This window comes from Myotis yumanensis, unplaced genomic scaffold (genome assembly GCF_028538775.1).
Source record: "Myotis yumanensis isolate MYYU_CA2020_CCGP unplaced genomic scaffold, mMyoYum1.0.hap1 SCAF_11, whole genome shotgun sequence".
NCBI lineage: Eukaryota > Metazoa > Chordata > Mammalia > Chiroptera > Vespertilionidae > Myotis > Myotis yumanensis.
This window is the reverse complement of record NW_027223762.1, coordinates 21,217,283-21,237,108: the sequence shown is the minus strand read 5'-3', so window position 1 is coordinate 21,237,108 and position 19,826 is coordinate 21,217,283. Positions and strand designations below refer to the sequence as shown.

General features: G+C 37.3%; 1 protein-coding gene across 2 annotated transcripts in view; it reads right to left on the bottom strand.

Annotated features, from left to right (window-relative positions):
• Positions 1-19,826, bottom strand: part of EML4 (EMAP like 4) — a 163,158-nt gene that overhangs the window by 106,964 nt on the left and 36,368 nt on the right. The window contains exon 1 of one of the 2 annotated variants that reach the window (XM_070429099.1): positions 15-84. The exons of the other annotated variant lie outside the window; for it this stretch is intronic. Coding sequence (XP_070285200.1) covers positions 15-81 — 67 coding nt within the window. The 5' untranslated portion in view covers positions 82-84. Of the gene's footprint in view, positions 1-14; positions 85-19,826 lie in introns of those variants that run through there. 2 annotated transcript variants of the gene reach the window in all.

Here is a 19,826-nt window from a genome sequence, read left to right as displayed (position 1 = left end):
GAGAGATACGTTACCAGTGCAGAAGTTCGTAAGAGCAGAGGAACCATACACTGAAGTGAGACCAGGCAAGCTGTCTTCCATTCTTGCCACCTACTTCACAAGCAACATAAACCAGTTCTGTCTGCGTTTCCTGCTGCCTTCCCAGATAGTCCAGGGCAAATCCCAGCTTTCTAAATCTCACGACATATTTTACATTCTGAGGAAATCTTCCAGTCCAGATGGCCTACCACAAAGCACTTCTAGTTGGCACAAATAAAAACTTCTTAAGATAGCTCTTCTCCTGGACCTTTGCAGCTCTTCTCCTGGACCTTTGCTCTCTGAACTAAAGAAAGGTTTTCTACTTATTTATAAAGAGAGACAAAGAAACTGAAGGAGAGAGAACAGACAGAGCACGCAGGCAAAAAGGAGGTAGTATTCAGACAAAAAACTTGGGCTGCTTTGGGGAGTGGCTAAACTCCAGGCGTAGGAAGAAGCACATGAATTAATGCACCACATGAAGATTCTCTACAGTAATTTGGTTATCCTCGGGTACTACTTTTCTAATCATCTTTTACTCGGTTAAGAGTAAGGTACAGTTGCTTCAAATACAAAAAGGTTTTGCCTTCTGAAACTGAAACACAAATATACTAAATAGTTTCTATAAATAACAGAGGTAAAGCCCCCAAAGTGAGTATTTTCTCTACTAGGAAATAAACAATGTGTGGACAAAGTGGCAAGTCACATTTCCTTTTTCCTTTTGCTTTTGTTTAAAGTAAAATAAAATTTACATGAACTGTAAAGAAAATGAAAGAATTATCACTTTTCATTGATTTTTAAAACCTAAGTGTTAAGATTAACATGGCTGTTTTATTATCACTATTTCACTAAATATAATTAATGTAATTAACAATGAGAACAGTCATTTTTCTTAATTCGCTAACTTTTCAAATTATTTTAAACTAATACAACTGCACTAGTAAATGACCTATAATAATAAACAATTTATATCTGGTCAGATATTCCAATTTTAAACCACTCATGCTTACAATAAGGTAAATGTATAAAGTAATTCAAATTATAAATATCTTCAGTCTGCCTTACAAAACCATGTAAACCAGGTAAAAGTTAATGAATGCAATATGTATTTATTCTTCTGATAACTACTTGTAAACCTAAGGCTAATCAAAGAACAAATACAAGGAAGTAAGTGTCCAGAGAAACTATTGGCAGTTTATCTCTTAAATTTGTTGCTTTTAAGCTTTATATTTATAAATGAGAAAAGGATATTTAAACCAACCTAAGGTAAAACAGAAACAACATGACTACTATAAATACACACCAAAGAAATAGTGTACAATGGATAAAACCTAAACATTTAAGAGTTGCACTATAAAGATTGAGATAAGAATAAACTAACAACAAAGCTAATAAAAGACAGAGGAATGAAGCAAAATGATCTAGATTAATAATAACAAAAAGCCTTTGTGACAAAAGAGTGTTTCCTCAAGTGAGACTTGGGAAAACACTTCTCTTTTGATTAATACCTGGTACAGATTCATCAAAACCTAGGAGCCATTTAAAAGATAAATAGAAGTAGGCTGGGGAGTGTGCAATGTGTTTGAAATAAAGGACATTCAGGTGAGACCACATCCTATATAATAAAAACCTAATATGCAAATTGACCGAACTGTGGAACGACCGGCAGAATGACTGGTTGCTATGACGCGCACTGACTACCAGGGGGGCAGATGCTCATCCCAGGAACTGTCCCCTGGTGGTCAGTGCACTCCCACGGTGCGGGGGGAGGGAGGGGACGCTGCTCAGCCAGAAGCTGGGCTCACAGAGGCAAACGCAGCGGCAGTGGCGGGAGCCTCTCCTGCCTCTGCAGCAGTGCTAAGGAACAGTGAGCCAAGAGGTAAGGAGCAGCAGGCAGGTGGGTGGTTAGGAGCGAGGAGTCCTGGACTGAGAGAGGGCGCAGGCCAGGCTGAGGGACCCTCCCCGCCAGTGCACGATTTTCGTGCACCGGGTCTCTAGTAGGTAAAATAAAAGCAGACAAAATGGGAAATATAATGATACAAAAGAAATGTGGTATGCCAGGTACAGATTAGGAAATATGTCAAATTCTAGATATACATCCAAGAGAAATAAAAACATATGCCCACATAAAATCTTGCGCTTGAATGTTCATAGCAACATTATTCAGTAAGAGCCAGAGTGGGATTTGGTCCCTACCCTCAAGGAGCTTTCAAAGATGCAAAAATCCTCAAAAATAAATAAATAAATAAATAAATAAAGTATTAGCAAACCAAATGTGTTAATATATTTAAAAAGATAATAATCATGACCAAGTTGAATTTATTAATTTATTACAATTAACAAAATTAATCACATTAACAGAAAAAATCATTTTCATTTCAACAGAGAAAAGGCATTTTATAAACTTTAATATCCATTCAAAACAAAACCGTTAAGTTCATATTATGAAGAAACGGGAACATTCTTAATCTGATAAAAATTCACAGCAGATCCTATTCTGTGCATTTCTCTAACTAAATACACACATATATAAACATATATGTATGTATGCCATCCCAAGTGCTCTTCTTACAATGTGTCTAACAGACACTCCTTTCACCAAAAAGCAGGATCTATGTTCCCTCCTCTTACATATGGATGGGGACTTCTGACTGTTCCAATCAGGGTATAGCAAAAATGAGACATATGACTTCTGTGACTAGGTTGTAAAAAGATACAGCTTCTACCTGGTTTTCTCTCTTTGGGAATGCTTGCTTTAGGAGAAACCAGCTACAATGCTGTGAAGAAGCTCATACTAGCCTACATGAAGAGACCACATGGAAGGATTCAGGTGGAGAGGACCTATGAGTAAATGAGCCTTCAGATCATTCCTTCCCTGTGCCCTTTCCATCTTGCAGCCAACCCCTCAGACAACAAGCAGATAAACCTTTATGATGCGCCCTACATAAATCCCTAATCCACAGAATCCATGATCATAATAAATGGATGCTTCATGCCACTAAATTCTTAATTGGTTATGAAGCCACAGTAAATGGAACAGGCATATACAAAAAAATACATTATATTTAATGTTGAAATACCGAAAGCTTTCCTTTTGAGATAAGGAGGGGAAAAAACCTCCTACCACTTCGATTCTGTGTTGCAATCCTACTCAGTTCAATTAAGTCAAGAGAAATAAAGATTAGAAAAGAAGAATATGACTATCATTCACAGGCAAAAAATATATAGGTAGCTTATTAGAATTATTAGAATTAACAGCAAGTTTAGCAAGGTTGATGAACATAGGTCAACACACAAAATCAACTATATCTTAGCAATGAACAGAAAAAGAAAATGTTTTAAAATATCATTCGTAATAGTAATAAATAATAAATAGGAATAGCCGAAACCAGTTTGGCTCCGTGGATAGAGCGTCGGCCTGCGGACTGAAAGGTCCCAGGTTTGATTCCGGTCAAGGGCATGTACCTGGGTTGCGGGCACATCCCCGGTGGGAGATGTGCAGGAGGCGGCTGATCCATGTTTCTCTCTCATCGATGTTTCTAACTCTCTATCTCTCTCCCTTCCTCTCTGTAAAAAATCAATAAAATATATTTTTTAAAAAAGTAAATAAAAAATAAATAGGAATAAAAATAATAAATGAAGTTCAAGACCTGCACACAAAACTAGTAAATTTTTGGCCCTGGCCAGTGTGCTTTAGTTAGTTGGGTGTTGTGCTAGGCCAGTGGTCGGCAAACTCATTAGTCAACAGAGCCAAATATCAACAGTACAACGATTGAAATTTCTTTTGAGAGCCAAAATTTTTAAACTTAAACTATATAGGTAGGTACATTGTTATTAACTTAATTAGGGTACTCCTAAGGCTTAGGAAGAGCCACACTCAAGGGGCCAAAGAGCCGCATGTGGCTCGCGAGCCGCAGTTTGCAGACCATGGTCCTAGGCACCTAAAGGTTGCTGGTTCAATTCCCTGTCAGGGCACATGCCCAGATTGTGGACTTGATCCCCAGTAGGGGGTGTGCAGGAGGCAGCCTACTGATGTTCCACCCTCATATCAATGTTTCTCCATCTCCCTTTCTCTCTCTAAAATTCAATAAAAAAGTATTTTTTAAAAACTAGTAAATTTTGTTAAGAGAAACAAAAGGCCTAAATAATCATATAAATATACTATGCTCATGGGTTAAAGACTCAATGAAAATATGCCACTTTTACCCAAAGTGATCTGGAAATTTAATACAATAAGTAAAAAAATTCCAACAGTTTTGTGTGTGCATGCATACATGTGTGTACATGAATATGCATTAAATTTGATAAGCTTATTTGAAAGTTTATATGGAAAAGCAAAGGGTCAAGAATAACAAACCCTCTCGAAGAAAAGGAAAAAAAAAGGAGCACTTGCTCTATTAGATATCAAGACTTATTACGAAACTATAACTTACGAGAAAGATAAATTTACAAATGGACTCATGGAACTGAAAAGAGAACCCAAAAATAAAAACAGCCATAGAAAGACCAAAGGTGGCACTTTAGAGATCTGAGGAAACAAGAGTCACGCCAATATATAATGATGGGTCAAATGGATCTCCATATGGAGAAACAAAAAAAAAAAGAAACAAAATTGACTCAACTCATAGCACATACAAAAGTCAATTCCAGGTGGATTGTAGATTGAAATGTGAAAGACAAATACTAAAGCTTTTAGAATATAAACAAGACAGAAAAGTCACTACTGAAGAAGGATAAGATAACAGAACCAATCTTAAAACTTAGAATGTCAAAGAAACCATCAACAAAACAACAAGAAAACCCACCTTGTGGGAAAACATATTTGCCAACGTCATATCTGATAAGGGCTTAATCTCCAAAATTTATAGGGAACTCATACAACTTAACAAAAAGAAGATAAACAATCCAATCAAAAAATGGGCAAAGGATCTAAATAGACACCTTTTAAAAGAGGACATTCAGAAAGCCAAGAGACATATGAAAACATGTTCAAAGTCACTAATCATCCGAGAGATGCAAATCAAAACAACAATGAGGTACCATCTCACACCTGTCAGAATGGCCATCATCAACAAATCAACAGACGACAAGTGCTGGAGAGGATGTGGAGAAAAAGGAACACTTGTGCACTGCTGGTGGGAATGCAGACTGGTGCAGCCACTATGGAAGGCAGTATGGAGGTTCCTCAAAAAATTGGAAATGGAACTCCCATTTGACCCTGTGATCCCACTTCTAGGAATATATCCCAAGAAACCAGAAACACCAATCAGAAAGGATATATGCACCCAGATGTTCATAGCAGCACAATTCACCATAGCTAAGATCTGGAAACAGCCTAAGTGCCCATCAGTAGATGAATGGATTAGAAAACTGTGGTACATCTACACGATGGAATACTATGCTGCTGTTAAAAAGAAGGAACTCTTACCATTTGCAACAGCATGGATGGAACTGGAGAGCATTATGCTAAGTGAAACAAGCCAGTCAATGAAGGAAAAATACCACATGATCTCACTCTTTCATGGATAATTAAGACCATTACAAACTTTTGAACAATAATAAATACAGTGGCAGAGCTGCCTCAAACCGATTGTCGGACTGCAGTGGGAAGGCCAGGGAGGGTTGGGGGACAGGAGGGAGGGGAGTAAGAGATCAACCGAAGGACTTGTATGCATCCATATAACCATAACTAATGGACATAAGACACTGGGGGGTAAGGGAGGGCAGGGGCTTGTCAAGGGTGGGGGGGAAAAAAGGACACTTATGTAATACCCTTTGTAATACTTTTAGCGAAAAAAACAAAAACAAAAAAAACAAACTGAGAATGTCTATTCATAAAAAGATACCATTAAGAGTGAAAAGGAAAGCCAGAATAGGGGAAAGTAGTTGAAACATATAACTGACAAAGGGCTCACATCCTGAATATACAAGGAATACCTACAAGTCAATTAGAAAGACAGTCTGATAGAAAAATGAGTTGACCAATAAATATACAAAAAGGTGCTCAACCTTATTAATAATCAAGAAAATATAATTAGAAACCACAATAAAAAATCACTACACATTCACCAGACAGCTTAAAATGAAAAGACTAACATTATCTAATGTTGGTGAAGATGTGGAACAACAGAAACTCTTGAAACTGTTGGTGGGTGGGACTACAAATTGGTACAACCACTATGTAAAACTATTTGGTATTATCCATTACAGTGGAATAAACACTTGCCTATAATCCAGCAATTTCAGTCCTATGATTAAACCCAACAGAAATGTGTACACATGTGTACTAAGAGATATGTACATGAATCATCCTATATAATAAAAGGGTAATATGCAAATTGACCCTAATGGGGGAACAACTGGTTGCTATGATGCACACTGACCACCAGGGGGCAGACGCTCAACGCCAGAGCTGCCTCCAGTGGTCAGTGTGCTCCCATAGGGGGAGCTCTGCTCAGCCACAAGCCGGGCTGATGGCTATCAGCACAGTGGCAGTGGCGGGAGCCTCTCCTGCCTCCTCCACAGCACTAAGGATGTCTGAGTGCGGCTTAGGCAGGCTCCCCACAGCCGCCCTAAGCTGTAGTCGGACATTCCCCGAGGGCTCCTGGGCTGCCAGGGGGATGTCTGACTGCCAGCTTAGGCCTGTTCTCCCAGGGAGCAGGCCTAAGCTGGCAGGTGGACATTCCCTGAGGGGTCCCAGACTGTGAGAGGGCGCAGGCTGGACTGAGGAACCCCCCCAACCCAAGTACACGAATTTTCATGCACCCAGCCTCTAGTTATCCATAAGAGTCAAACACTGGAAACAAATCAAATATGAACAAGTAAATTGTGGCATATTCACATAACCAAATATTCAGCAACGATACTGCATGAATTACAACCACATACAACAATATGGATGAATCTTACAAATGTGATACTGAGCAAAAGAAACCAGACACAAACATGCCCTGGCTGAGTGGCTCAGTTGGTTGGAATGTGGTCCCATGCATCAAAAGGTGTATGGGTTTGATTCCCAGTCAGGGCACATACCTAGGTTACTGGTTGGATTCCTAGTTGGGACACATATGGCAGGCAACCAATTGATGTGTCTCTCTACCTCCCTTCTCTCTCTAAAAATCAATAAAAAAGCATATCCTCAAGTAAGGACTGAAATAAAATAATAATTTTTTAAAAAAAGAAACCAGACACAAAAGAATACATGTTTTATGATCCTACTCAAAAACAGGCAAACTACACTATATTATCAGAAATGAAGAAAGCAGTTATTTTGGAGATGTGAGAAGGGGTAGTAATTGGGAGAAGCATATTTATTTCTTCCAAGTGAATCAAATATCTTAATCCTGCAGTTGTAATTTTTTATTACTTTCACTCCCATACATTGCCTTGTTGTTGTTTTTAAATAGGACTTAATCCCCCAAAATAGTTTATGTTATTTATATTTTATGCAGACCTAGAGTGATGAATAATATTAAGACATGGGAAATAAACTTTTTGGTTTTTCAATCATTAGTTAATATTTTAAGTATATAGATTTAGGATAAGATTCATCCATATTTCAAACAAGTCTTCTCAATAATTTTGACACTGGGAAGACGATTTCTTATCAGACTGGATTAGATCACTTATTTAGTATATATAGATACTAGAGGCCTGGTACACGAGTTCATGCACCAGTGGGGTCCCTCGGCCTGGCCTGTGGAATTGGGCCAAAACTGGCTCTCTGACATCCCCCAAGGGGTCCCGGATTGCGAGACGGCCAGCCTGAGGGACCCCACCAGTGCATGATTGGGGCTGGGGCGAGATGCAGGAGGTTGGCCAGCCACGGAGGGACCGCGGGAGGGCTTCAGGCCCTTTTCACTCAATCCTGATCAGCCAGACCCCAGCAGTAAGATAACCAACTGGTCAGAGAGTCTGCCCCCTGGTGGTCAATGCACGTCATAGCGAATGGTCGACTGTTTGCCCCCTGGTGGGTCAGTGCATGTCATAGCGAGCAGTTGAGCGGCCTTAGCAAAACCATTAGCATACTTCGCTTTGATTGGTTGAACGGCCGGCCAGATGACCGGACACTTAGCATATTAGGCTTTTATTATATAGGATACTTTATTGATTTTAGAGAGGAAGGAAGAGAGAGATAGAAACATCAATGATGAATCATTGATCGGCTGCTTCCTGCACACCCCACACTGGGGATCAAGCCCACAACCTGGGCATGTGCCCTGACTGGGAATCAAACAGTGACCTCTTGGTTCAGAGGTCAACGCTCAAGCACTGAGTCACACTGGCCGGCTAGATCACTGATTTTAAACCTGTGATGTAGCTGACAAAGAGCTTGAATAGGAACAGAAGGATCAGTTGTGCCATGTTCTTATTGCTCTCTTGTGTTTGACTTATTACATTATCCTAAATTTATGGTTTCTTTGAAGAAATCTTTTTAAATGAGAGATCCAAGTAGTAAGTCTCAAGTGTAGAACACATGAGATGTCCTAGACTACACTTTGCAGAGGCTGATAAAATTTTCTAGGATCACCCCAGATCTGACTCAGACCCATAAATTAATCCCAGGATCAATTTAACATTCCAAGAATTTGCCAAAAATGAGATGATTAGAGCCCAGGTCAAATTCTCAATGTCTTCCCCAGAGCAAATATACAATTCAAAAGTCAGATTAAGTCTAGACCATTTTCTCTAGTGAGGCATTTTGCTATAACATTTGTTGATAGATCTTATATTTGGGCACATGTTCTAAAGATAGTTGCAGCAATGGAGCAATGTAGTTTCAATTAACTAACTGCTCATTAAGACAATGAATACATACACACGCAAACATGACTAAACAACAGTCCAGAAGAGTATTTTAATAATCACCAGAGAGCATCTTTCTCATGGGCAGAATGCTGTTTAGGTCAATCTGTATTATGTAAATAACTTAATTCAAACACAAGCACACCCTAAAAGATAAATGTTAGGTTTCAAATATGTAAAGTTACTATATGAAAAATAGCAACCATCTGTTTCCACAGATGGCCAAACAAGATGAAATTTAAATATACTCAATATAGAATATGAAGAATATGTTAGATAATTTTTTTTACAGTAAAGGTTAATTCTAGACAGAATGAACTCTGACAATCAAGAACAGCTTTCTCTGAAAAATCTTTTAATAAAACAAAATTTAACTGCCTTGATAGGTTAATATCATCTTGTATCACTGTAAGAGGACTCATAAATGATCTTCTACAAGACTCTGTATCCCTAAGATTATAGATTTCAACGTTAGAATATCCCTCTCTAATCAGCTCAAAATAGGTAAAAATTGGTGAAATTATAGTTATTTCAGTGTATATTAGCAAATGATATGAACTGGTTACTGCTTCTTAGAGTTCACAGGAGTTCCACAACAAAGAGGAATAAATTTCATTAGAAACGTAATATACATATCTATTCTTAGTACTTAAACCGAAAATTTCTAATATACTTAAACCTGCAGGTAAACTTTAAATAGGAAATTTACTCAGCCCAACTCTGAAAATAACTGCCAGAATACTGGTAAAAATGATAATTTACTTAATTGACAAAAATGCTGCATCAAAGTTTAAAATATAGCTTTTTTCTAACTTCTTCATTTGTTCCTAAAGCAGTTTCAAAGCCAACCAGGACTAAAGTCGATCTTTCTTCCTTCCAACTTCTTTGTTTCTCTGCCATTTATTTCATCAGTTTCAATTCTTAAGGTAATGTGAGTCGGGTGGGATAAACTTTGCATATAACCAGTTTCAGACTGAAATGTTATAAACAACTAGAGGCCCAGTGCATGAAATTTGTGCACTGGGAGGGTCCCTAGCGGCTGCTGGCTGGGTACTCCCTCCCTTCCCCCGGCTGCCTGCCACTGCTGCTGGCCAGGGCCTCCCTCCCTTCCCCCAGCCAGCCCACCCCTGGTCAAACTCCCGGAAGAACTCTGGTTGAGGGGACAATTTGCATATTATGCTTTTTATTATACAGGATAACATTTCATTGGATTCGAGAGCTTTTCTCAGTTGGGAAGCAACTTAATTGTCCAAATAGCGGCATGGTTAGAAACAATGGTGTAGCCATTCAATAAAACATCAGACACTCATTACTTACCAGGCCATAATATAATAATCTAAAAACTTCACATATTTTCAAAAATATTTTAAAATTATATGCACACAAGCAATAGCTATAAAAATACATGAGCCCTAGCTGGGTGGCTTATTTGGTTAGAGTGTTTGTTACATCAAAATGTTGCAAATTTGATTCCCAGTCAGGGCACATACCTAGGTTGTGGACTGGATTCCCAGTAGGGGCACATTTGCGTTCAGGGTACTTTTGTGTTTGAGTTTGCATTCTTGTGTTCTCTCTCTTTTTTCCTGCCTTCTCTCCCTCCCTCCCTAAAATCAATAAATATATCCTCCAGTAAGGATAAAAAAAATCCACATTAAATGAAAAAGAACAGGGAACACATAAATGAGGGTAGTTGTGCTTATGCTGGAATTATGAATGCTTGTTTTTATAATTTAAGAAAAGGACTTCTTTTCCTCCAAAAATCTTTAGTGAGACTACCACAAGTGTTGTGGTAGTATACTGGTGTTCACTGTAAATCTGAAACTATTATAGGGAAATGAAAATATTAAGATAGCTTAAGTTTACAATAATAAGCTTGGATTACAATATCTGAATACCATTCTGTTAAAAAGTAAGTTTTATAAATACTATGCAGGGTTATACTCTTAGAACCAATGGCATAGTTTTCAAAGATGACCCTCTCCCCCCAAAAATACACCACACCATGCAGTCAGTATTCATGCCCTTATGTAGTCCTTTCCTTTTAATCTGGCTGGTCCTGTGGCTTGCTTTTGACTAACAGAAGTTGTATAACTTTCAGGACTAGGTATTAATAAGTCTTGCAGATTGTAAGACTCTGGTTTCTTTCCCCAGGAGTACTGAGCTGCCACTTAAGAAGTCTAACTACTCTGAACCACCATGCTAGAGAAGCCACATATACACGCTCAGTTTGGCAGTCCCAGCAAGCCCAGCCGGCCAGCTATCCAGATATGTTCCAGATATGTAAATGAAACTGTCTAACCTTTAGTCAAATATCACCAAGTGAGCTTATTAGAGAAGAAATACCTAGCTAAGGTCTGCCCAAATTTATGATCCACAATAATGTGATATACAACAACATGAATGCTATTTTAAGCTACTAAGTTCTTGGTGATTTTTTAGAAAACCAGAATAAACAAGGCCCCTTAAACAGCAAACATTTAGTCCAAGTCCTTCACTTTGATCAATGGTCCATTCTCAATGAACTGAAAAATAAAAATGAACCCTGTAAATTCTAGGCTAAGCAGGTGACAATAAACAGATAAAGGAAAAAGCTAAATAGTTGGAAATAGCTCTGCCTACCCTATTCAAAAATACAAACTTCACTATATATTAAAAATTCAGCTAAGCAACAAATAACAGGTCATTATTTTAAAAAGTTTTCTCTTTTGGGCCCTGACCAGGTACCTCAGTTGGTCAGAGTATTGTCTGATTTGCCAAGGTTGCAAGCTCCATTCCTTCAATCAACCAAGGAATGCATAAATAAGTGAAACAGCAAGTCTAAGTCTGTCTCTCTCTCTCTCTCTCTCATCAATAAATACAAATAAAAATGCTTTCCATTTTGGATGATATTTATAGAGGGATAAATGTGTTAGTCATAAGTTGTGTTATTTAAGTTCATACTAGATCCACTGCCTGACATTCTGTCATTAGTCTGTGTCTACCACTCAAGTTGTTCCCTTAATAAAGAGCTAATAAAGAATGAACTGAATTTAAAATGATAAAATATCTTCATCCTCTACAATTAGTTTCATTGATTTGTTGGGGAAAATTTTAGGGATCACAAACTTGTGTTAATCACCACGTAACACAATGCCTGATATAGGCAATAAAAAAGTTCTATGACTATGCACATAATAGTTGCTTGATAAATGTTGATGAAATGAGTATTAAAATCCTACACATTCAGCTTATATAATTGTGTGAGGAAATGTTATGAACATTAACTTAAGCTAATATATCTAAATAAGTTTGTCATCAATACTCTTAAATTTTATACTAGTTTTAAGAAAACACAAAAGTACCTTATAACTAGTTGTAAAATATGAAAACTGCAATTCTTGTATCTGCCCTACACAGTATTAAATTATTGCCTTTATTAATCTTTTATATGTGTGCTTCTAGAACTTTTTCATGTTACTGAAACAGTGATCAAACTATTCCTTTCTTCCAGTAAAGACAGCAAGGCAATATTCATATGGCTACTATGAAAAAGAAAAGGGGGAGACATTAGGCTAACTTAACTAAGTTGAAGTACCCATTTGTAACTTGAAGTCACTTAAACAGTATATAAAAATATAAATTAGAATGAGAATCCTGAAGATTAGGAGGTCTTAATTTTAATGTAGTTCAATTTACCTCTTTTTTTTCTTTATGATTAGTCCAACAGGAGACTGGATTAATCAACTGTTTATTTAGACAAAGGAACTCCACACAGCAATGAAAATGAACAAACTACAACTCTACAAGACTTACACATATAACGCTAAGAAAAAGAAGGCAGGCAAGCCATAGCTGGTTTGGCTCAGTGGGCAGAGCATTGGCCTGTGGACTAAAGGGTCCCAGGTTCAATTCCCCTCAAGGGCACATGCCCAGATTGCAGGAATGATCCCCAGTAGGGGGTGTGCAGGAGGCAGCTGATCAATAATTCTCTCTCATCATTGATGTTTCTCTCTCTCTCCCTCTCCCTTTCTCTCTCTGAAATCAATAAAATTATATTTATAAAAAAGAAGGCAGACATAAGAAGACCTACTGAATGATTCCAAAAACAGCCAAAATTAATCTATGATGTTAAGATGTCAAGATAGTGGTTTACCCTTATTACAGGGGAGGGAGGAGAAGTGACTAGAAGTCACTAAGGGGCTTCTGGGATTCTGGTAATGTTTTGTCATCTGTGTACTTTTTCTGTATTTATGCTATACTTCAGTTAAAGTTTACATTAAAAGGGGGGTAGGGGGATTTATAAAATTTTAACATTTTTTACACCTGAAGCAGAGGTATTCCAAAACTTGCCTCTTAATACGTTTGCACTAATATGATCATTTGTTTGCACAAGTGATATAATTATAGAAGGTGAGTTGGAGATCAAGTAAATCAAATGAGAATGTAGAACTAACTTCCAGGGTTACATAACAAAGGGCTGAACCAGGACTAGAACACAGGCCTCCAAACTCCTGTTGTGCTTTATTACTATACAATACTGCCAACTCCTCTTTCTCTAGCAACTACTTTAAAAATATCTGCAGATATGCTTTCCTATTCCCAAGCCCTGAACTACACAATGGTACAACAGTGCCCTAAAAGAAACACTGCAAAATATTATGAAAATACACAATGCATGAAAGGAATAATAATCTGCCTTTACTATGGTACTAAGTAATGTACACAATCAGTAAATGTCAATGCCATGCCAATATATCTGTAAATAGGAAACGAAAAAGTTCTAATGAGAAGTAAGAGAATTTTAGCAGCAACTTATTGGGGAATGGAAGCTTTCTAAAACTGACCCTCAAAACAGTCTTAAACCATTTATAACATTGTGATTTCCTATGATAAAACATACATAGCTAGAAATATTTGCTACAGAGTCTATTTTTAATATATTTTCCTTACTTCTCTTTAAAATGTGAACCAGTTAAAAAATTTTAAATGATATTGAAAAATCAATTTGGAAGTCTAATATTTAACTCATTAAAGGTGACTTTAAATATACACTAGTTCAGCCCCAGCTAAGTAGCTCAATTGGTTAGAGCATTGTTCCATATGCCAAGGTTTGGGGTTTGATTCCCAGTCAGGGCACATACAGGTATTGACCAATGAATATATCAGTAAGTGGAACAACAAATCAATGTTTCTCTCTCTCTCACATCAATATATTTAAAAAATATTTATATATATTCGTTCAAATTTCAAACACCATATTACTACTTTGTAAGTAAAATGTGCAAAAAATAAGAAATTTTTCATTAAGAATTAAAACCAACAACAAAAACATTATAATCTTAACAGATAATCACAAATGTCCCAAAGCAGTCAAGTACCATAACTAAAAAGAACCATTATACCTGTTTATATACCATTTTTAAGTGGGTTATTACATGCCTGGGAAGAAACTATTACTGTGTGCTGCCAGCCTAAGTTTATATTATCCATCAAGACAAAGGGTAAATCTTACCCTAGTGAGAACATTGGCGACACTATGCAGTTAACAGGAGCAGTTTATACAACTTAAATTTCATGTTTCAATGAGAAAGTATAATAACCTTCCTGGAGGCATAAAGATTTCAATGTCTCTAACAACATTTTATTTGCAGATTTTTTAAAAAATATATTTTATTGATTTTTTTTACAGAGGAAGGGAGAGAGATAGAGAGTTAGAAACATCAATGGGAGAGAAACATCGATCAGCTGCCTCCTGCACACCTCCTACTGGGGATGTGCCCGCAACCCAGGTACATGCCCTTGACCGGAATCGAACCTGGGACCTTTCAGTCCGCAGGCCAACGCTCTATCCAACTGAGCCAAACCGGTTTCGGCTTATTTGCAGATTTTAAACATCTAAGTAGTTCAATAATTAGAACTGACCCCTTTAGGCATGTCATACTTTAAAACAGTGATTTTAAACCTTTATTACAAAAGACAAGGAATCAATCCATTGGTTCTGATACTTTCAAACTACTCCAGTTTGTATCAACGTAAGATTGCATCCAAGCCCATTTCCTCTTCTCCTGATAATGCTCATTCAGTTCACTTTCTAGTCTGAAAAAACTTCACCCACCTCCCCATATCCTATTTTCAGGACCCACTATAGGTCTTACTTCTATGAAGTTCTTCCTTTTATTCTATTCAACATGGAACCCTACCTTTCCTAAACTCTTATAAGCTTCACCTCTATCATTTAGTATTTAACACCCACCAGTATATAATTGACTTTTTTTCACACGTCACTCAATCTTTCATTTTTCAGAATTTATGTAGATTTAAGTAGCATATAAAATATTCACAAACACTCAAACTTATTCACAATTAAATAAAAAACTGTGACAATAAAATTACTGCTTTTGCGGCTGGTCATTCAGAGCTTACTCTTAGGAAATGTACATTGAAGAATTTAGGGATAGATGGGTATTATATTTGCAACTTACTCTCAAAGGGTTCAGTAGAAAATAAATGTATGTAGAGAAAGAATTATAAAGCATATGTGGCAAAATGTTAACAACTGTATAAAGAATATTCAGGAGTTCTTTGTGTTAAGTTTTACAACTTATGAAATTATTTCAAAACAAAAGTTAAGAAAGAGAAATAATGCATCTTAGAAAAAAATTTCTACACCATAAATATGCAATTCATTAAGTTTTTTAAAAAATATTTTGATTTTTTTACAAAAAGGAAGTGAGAGGGATAGAGAGTTAGAAATATAGATGAGAGATAAACATCAATCAGCTGCCTCCTGCACACCCCCTACTGGGGATGTGCCCACAACCACGGTACATGCCCTTGACCGGAATCGAACCTGGGACACTTCAGTCTGCAGGCTGATGCTCTATCCACTGAGCCAAACCAGTTAGGGCCAATTCATTAAGTTTTAACTTTTCTTCCAAGTTCTAAGATATATCAAAACAAGTATAAATATGGTCTCTATTGCCAAAGAGTTTTACATCTAGCGGGGGTGATAAAAACAAATATTTTTATAAGAAATATCACAAAGCACTACAAGAGTAACTACCAAGAAATGACAGGTGATAAGTGCTAAAAATTTAGAAGGCAAAAAATATCATGATGGACAAGAGTGGTCCTACTGAAAGAAAAGAGGTTTGATTTAGATCTTAAAGTCTAAACAAAACAGGCTAGGCAGAAAAAAAAGAAAAAAAGAACATTCCAATCTATATATAAAAACCTAAGTGACCGAACGACCTGTTGCTATGACATGCACTGACCACCAGGGGACAGGTGCTCAACGCACAGGATTGGGCTCCCTCCTGTCTGGATCGGGCATGTGGTGATCCACCGAAACTGGCTATCTGACATTCCCCGAGGGGTCCCGCATTGCGAGAAAGCACAGGCCAGGCCAAGGGACCCCACTGGTGCACGAATCTGTACACTGGGTCTCTAGTGTGAGAAAATATTTGTGGATAAATGAGTGAATAATAAAGATTGACTATAGTCTGTTACCACTGGAGAATGAAAAGGCTTGAAACGAAGGCTGGGACAAATTAAAGAAGGCTTTTGGATTTCACACTATAGGCAATAGCCAACCACTAAATGATTCTGACACAGTATTAATACAAATAATTTCTCCATTGTCTAGAATCTGACTGATTCACTAAATTTAACAATTCCTAAAAAGAACCTTTTCTTTTGTGCTAAAAGATCTTTTGAATTATCCATTTAACATCAAACATTTATTGAGTGCTTATTGTGGGTTAGGCAAGCTGGGGGAGTTGATTCAGCATCAACCAGATAGTCCTTATAAAGGACCATTTAATTCAATGCCATCTACAGTTATAGCTGTTATTGGTCAAATTGGAATTTAGTTTTAGTGTATCTCTTTTCCTTACCAAATACTAAAATGTAAATGTTTGCTGATAAAGTTTACTATATGTAAGGACAGGTTTTTATTAGTGTTGATTTGTCAACACTGTAAGATTTCATTAAGCTTTTTAATTCAGAACCATATATCAGTGATCACATCTGGAAGTATTTTGGGTTGCACGCAAGCCAAACTTACATGAAATTCACCCTACAAAGTCAAGTTTATAAATGAAAAATTATAATCTAAGATACCAATTTTGTAAACTCTGCACAAATCGTCTTTTTTGAGAACATGTCATTATATTTCCAACACCCCTTTTCCCTTACCAGGAGAATCAAATTACCTCAGCGTCTTATATAGTTCAGCCTAGAATCAAAGTTTTTTTTATGATTCCAGAACAAATGACAATTTAATAGGAGTGACTAAGAGTTGAATATTTATGATTTCACAAAGCATATGGTATGGTAATGTGAAGAATTAAAATATTATAGCATTTCATGAATATCTTAGCTCAAAGGAACATTTACCTAGATTTATTTCTAATTTATAATTATACCTAATAATACTAATTTATTCTAAAAAACCGTCAGAAGAATTTTTCATTTCCATATGCTTGGTAGGGGAAAGAACAATTACAGTAAGCCATTCAGCAGGGGTCAGCCAACTACTGCCCACAAGTCAAATCTGATCCCATCACCTGTTTTTCTAGGACCAGCAAAATAAAAATAATTTTTTGCATTTTTAAATAGCTAAAAAACGAAGAATAGTATTTCAGGACCCATAAAAATTATATGAAATTCAGTGTCCATAAATAAGGTTTTATCAGAACACAACCCCACCCATTCAGGTTTTGTCTAAGACTACTCTACAAAAACAACAGGGTAATTCTGCCCACAAAGCCTAAAATATTTACTACCTGACCACACTTAACAGAAAGTTTGCCAATCCCTGCCATATAGTAAAGTAGACAAGAGTCAGACCAACCTGGATTCAAAAGCTATCTATGTCACTAATTTTGTAGCTTTTCCAGTTATTTAATGGCTCTAAATTCAGATTTCTAAAAAATTTTTAAAGACAGAGAATATTATCTATCTTGTAAGACTGGGTGAGGATTAAAAATGATAAACACACTGCCCTGGCCAGGTAGTTTTGTTGGTTGGAGCACTGTCCCATGCACCAAAAAATTACAGGTTCAATAACCAGACAGGTCACATACAAGAGGCAAACTATCAATGTTCCTCTCTCTCCCCCGCCCCTTCCTCTCTCTCTAAAAAAATAAATAAAAACATATCCTCAGGTGAGGATAAAAAAAAAAAAAAAAAAAAAGATAAACACACGTGAAGTGCTTGGCATTATACTTAATACATAGTAAGCACTAAATAAATGTTAATGCAGGGGTCCTCAAACTACAGCCCACGGGCCACATGCAAATACAAATATTGTATTTGTTCCCATTTTGTTTTTTTACTTCAAAATAAAATATGTGCAGTGTGCATAGGAATTTGTTCATAGTTTTTTTTTAAACTATAGTCCGGCCCTCCAACAGTCTGAGGGACAGTGAACTGGCCCCCTGTTTAAAAAGTTTGAGGACCCCTGTGTTAAAGTATGGAACCACAGGTTAATATTATAAATTATATATATTTCCAGACTTTATAGCTACCCTGTACAACTGTTTCCATAGGTAATGATACCACCATTGTACTATAAATAAAATCTATATAATGTTCAAGTGAATTGTTACCATAACTTTAGTTACAGCTATGTCAAGACATTTGGTTTGCTTAATAATGACAAACCAAATTTATTCAAGTTCAGAAAAAACTATACTTATCTAAAAAAGATTCAAAAGGTTTTTTATTTCAGACCCTATGATAAACAAAAAAGGCTACCACAGAAAGATAATCTATGTCTATGGATTATGAAAAAACAAACCCACACCTTACCTTTAAATGATACTTATGGAAAGTGTTATTATAGACTAGAGGCCTGGTGCACTGATTCGTGCACCGATGGGGTCCCTCGGTCTGGTCTGCAGGGCGAAACCGGCTCTCCAACATCCCCTGAGAGGTCCCGGATTGCGCAAGGGCGCAGGCCAGGCTGAGGGATTCGTGCACCGGACCTCTCGTATGCATATAAGATCTTTGGTTAATCTCTTCCCACCCTCCCCGCTTCCCTCTGAGATTCATCAGTCTGTTCCATGTTTCCATGCCTGTGGTTTTCGTTCCTGTGTTGAGCACCTGCCCCCCGGTGATCAGTGTGCATCATAACTACCTGCTGGTCGCTTAGGCTTTTATATATATATATATATAGATATTTGTAACTTATATTTTCAATTCTTAAGGGTTTAATAGTCTTAAGTTCAGCTTCATAAACTAAATTAAAAATTGATATACACTAAGACTAGCTGTGTGACCTTGGACAGGTTACTTTTAATCCACGCCTTAGTTTCCTATCTGTAAACTGGGTCTAAAAATATTCCTTTATAAACTTATTGTGAAGATTGAGTCAATACACACTGAGTGGTCAGATTATTACGACCACCTGACGTTTGTAGGCAAATTAGCTATAATTTTGCGCTGAAGTTGTTAGAGGGCCAGACCATTATAAATAGGGAAGCAGGTTGTTTACCACGACAGTAGAGTGATTTTTTTCTGAAGATATGGGTAAACAATGCGATTTAACAGCCTTTGAACGTGGGATACACACACACACACACACACACGCACGCACGCACGCACGCACACACACTCACGCACGCATGCACACGCACACACCGAGTGGCCAGATTATTATGACCACCCCATCAGTACTTCGTTGGGCCACCTTTTGCTTCAATACTCCGGCGATTCTTCTTGGCATTGACTCCACAAGATGTTGAAAGGTGATGCGAGAAATCTAACACCATGCCTGATGAATAGCACTGTCCAGTTCCGTGAGATTTGATAGTTGTGATACCAGCTGCCTGATAGCTCTTTTAACTTCGTCCCACAAATGCTCAATTGGATTGAAATCTGGTGATTGTGGGGGCCACCTAAGCAAGGTAGTCTCCCTCATGTTCTTGAAACCACTCCTGCACAATACGAGCACCATGGCATGGCGCATTGTCTTGTGGGAAGAAGCCATCTCCATTGGGATATGACATCAACATGATAGGATG